Source organism: Vombatus ursinus, unplaced genomic scaffold, assembly GCF_900497805.2.
Source record: "Vombatus ursinus unplaced genomic scaffold, bare-nosed wombat genome assembly UNPS02001287.1, whole genome shotgun sequence".
NCBI classification, from domain to species: Eukaryota; Metazoa; Chordata; class Mammalia; order Diprotodontia; family Vombatidae; genus Vombatus; species Vombatus ursinus.
In genome coordinates this window covers 17431270-17434171 of record NW_020941065.1, presented here as the reverse complement: position 1 = coordinate 17434171, position 2902 = coordinate 17431270, and the positions used below count along the sequence as shown (strand labels likewise).

At 63.1% G+C, this 2902-nt stretch overlaps 1 protein-coding gene across 1 annotated transcript in view; it reads right to left on the bottom strand.

The window, feature by feature from the left end:
• The window catches only part of NEFH (neurofilament heavy), a 7537-nt gene extending 6522 nt beyond the window's left edge, over positions 1–1015 (bottom strand). The window contains 1 exon segment of the mRNA XM_027864998.1: positions 181–1015. Within this exon segment, the coding sequence (XP_027720799.1) occupies positions 181–1015 (835 nt within the window).
• Positions 1016–2902: the final 1887 nt, after the last annotated feature.

Genomic DNA, 2902 nt, shown 5'->3' with positions numbered 1-2902 from the left:
GGTCACGGCTGGGTATCGGAACTAGCTGCGGTGGAGCTTGGGCAGCCTCGGGGAACACATGCAAACAGGCGAGCCGGGGACGCGCTTCCAGCCCCGCCCCTCCCGCCGCAGCCCCGCCCCCTCCCTCCCTCCCTCCCCGGCTGGGGCGCGCGCGCGCGCGCACGGGGCCCCGCCCCCCACCTCGGAACCACTCCTCGGACTGCAGCGTGTTCTGCACCGCGTGGCCCTCCAGCTGCGCGCGGATCTCGCGCAGCGCCGACGTCACGTCGGACTTGACGAGGTCGCGGCCGTCCGGGGGCCCCGCGGCCTGGATCTGGCTGAGCAGCTCGGCCACCTCGTCGTCGTGGCGGCGGCGCAGGAAGGCGCCCTCGTCCTGCAGCGCCTGCACCTTCTTCTGCAGCTCGGCGCGCGCCAGGCCCGCCTCGTCGGCGTAGCGGTGCAGCGCGCGCGCCGCCGCCTGCAGCTCCTCGCGCTGGCGCGCCTCGTCGTCGAGGCGCTGCTGCGCGTGCGCGATGTCCTCCAGCAGGCGCTCGTGCTCCAGGCGCAGCTGGCCCTGCTCGGCGCCCAGGCGCAGCGCGGCCGCGCGCATCTCGCGGATCTCGCGCTCGTAGAGCGCGCCCATGGCCGAGCGGCCGGCCTGCTGCTGCCGCAGCGCGGCCGCCTCGCCCTCCAGCTGCCGGTTCTGCAGCTCCAGCTGGCGCACCTTGTCGATGTAGCCGGCGAAGCGGTCGTTGAGCGCCTGCAGCAGCTCCTTCTCGTTGCGCGCCCCGCGGCCCTCGCCGCCCAGCCCGGGCCCGTTGAGCGAGTCCAGGCTCTCGGTGCTCGAGGCGGCCAGCGCGCCGCGGGAGCGGAAGCCCGAGCCCGAGCTCCGCGCCCACGAGTGGAAGCCGCTGGACGCCGAGCCGCCGGCGGCCGAGCGCACGAGCGCGGCGCTCTTGCGGCCCAAGGCCATGGGCAGGGGCAGCGGGTACACGGGGCCCTGCAGCAGCCCGTCCGCGCTGCCGTAGCTCATCATGCTGGCGGGGGCCGGGGCCGGGGCCGGGAGTGCGGGGAGCGGGGAGCCGGCCGGGAGGATACTGCGGCAGAAGCCCGCCGGCCGCGCCTTTTATAGCTGCCCGGGCTCCTCGACGCGGCCCGGGAGGGGGGAGGGCGGGGGAGAGCGCGTCCTGCCCCTCCCCCATGCCAGGCTCTGCCAGCCCTGCCGCTGAAGCTGCTGCCGCCGCCGCCGCCACCCCCCTCGCTGTCTTCTAGATCTCCTCCCCAGTCCCCTAGTCCTCCCTGGCCAGGTCTCCGGCTGCTCCTCTTCGCCTTCCTCTCTCCTCTTTCGTCTCCCCTCTCTTCCCGCTTTCTTCTTACCCCCCCTCTTTTATCCCTCCTTTCTTCTTTTTCATCGTGAACTTGACAGTTATCAATAAACACAGACATTTCATTATACAAAGGATGGCAGGGAAGATTTCCCCCTCCCCCCCTTAATTTTCCTTTCCTCCTTCCTCTTTTCCACTTTCCCCTCTTCTCTATTTCCCCCTCCTCTATTCCTCTTTCCCTTCTCCGCTATCTTCACTTTCTTCTCTCCTCTCTTTTTTCTTTTCATTGTGAACTTAACGATTAACAAACATGTCTATATCCAAAGGACAAAGATTCCTTTCCCCTGTTCTTTCCCTCATTCTTTTATCATGTGTCACTTTCCCCTCTTTCCCTTTCTTTTCTGTCTCCCCTCCTCACTTCCCTTTTTTTTTTCTTCTTTCCCTCTCTCCCTCTGTCTTCCCTGGCCAGACTGGGTCTGTCATTTCTTCCCCTTTCTTGAGCCCCCGGCCCAGATTCCCAGATTTGCCGCAAACTATTAGCCTGCCCTTGCTGCGGAGAAGTGTGTGGGGGAGGGGGAGAAGAGGGGGATGGGGGGAAAACGAACTAGAAGCAGAGTCTTCCCCATCCCCGTAGGGAGAGGGATGTATGAGACCAGCTGGGCAAAGTATGATGGGGGACCTAGGCTTTCAGACTTGGTTTTGTTCAGTGATTTCAACTTGAGCAGGACTTTTCTGCTCCCCGAGAGTCAGGGTGGCGGCAGGGGGTAAGGATACATTGGTCCTACTCTGAGGTAACTCCCTGCCTCGGGACTGCAGAGGAGCTTGGGCTGATGGGACGGGCAAGTGCGCTGAGCACCAGAGGAGGCTGCGGCGAGGGAGGGCCTGGGTGGGGAGAGGGGCGAAGGCACATTTAGCCAGGTCTGCGTGCAGCCCCGCAGATCCACCTCTGCGGATCCGGGAGGGCGCTGCAGCCCCAATCCTAGGGCTGGGGGTGGAGTGCAGAGAAAGACTCAGGGACCTTATGGAGAGCCTAGAACTTTCTCTTCAGCCTCATCGTTGTAGACTGAATTAGTCTACACCGCATTGTCCCGTGTTTGGGGGGGGGGGGTGGCTCGTGAATGGAATCGTGGAACCTTCTCCCCTCCCCGCTTCGCTTTCTGAATTCACTTTCTCTGAATGTCTTATCAGCTCTTTGCGTCCTAACTCCCGATTCCCTTAGAGATCCCCCGCCCCCTTTTTTCTGGTCGGAATTTCTTCAAATGGGGTAAACTTGAGCAGCGTCTGGGGATACTGAAGGAGGAGGAGGAGGATCACCTTCTGTTTCTGCTGCTTCATAATCGAGAGTGAGTTCCTCTCCCCGATTTTGTGGATTGGCTAAGTATATCGGGAGCCGAGCCTGCAGGAAGTTCGGCGGCGGGCTCCTAGGCTTAGTGGCTGTGGCTGCTTTCCTTGGTCCTGAAAAGGCCACACAACTGGTTTGTGAAGAAAGGCATCCCTGGCCGTGCCCCAAACTCCGGAAACCTAAGGCTCTTTTCTTTCACCGCCACCAGCCTGTGCTTAACCTTGGGCTCAGTGTCTGCAGCTCCTTTTCCCCTGAA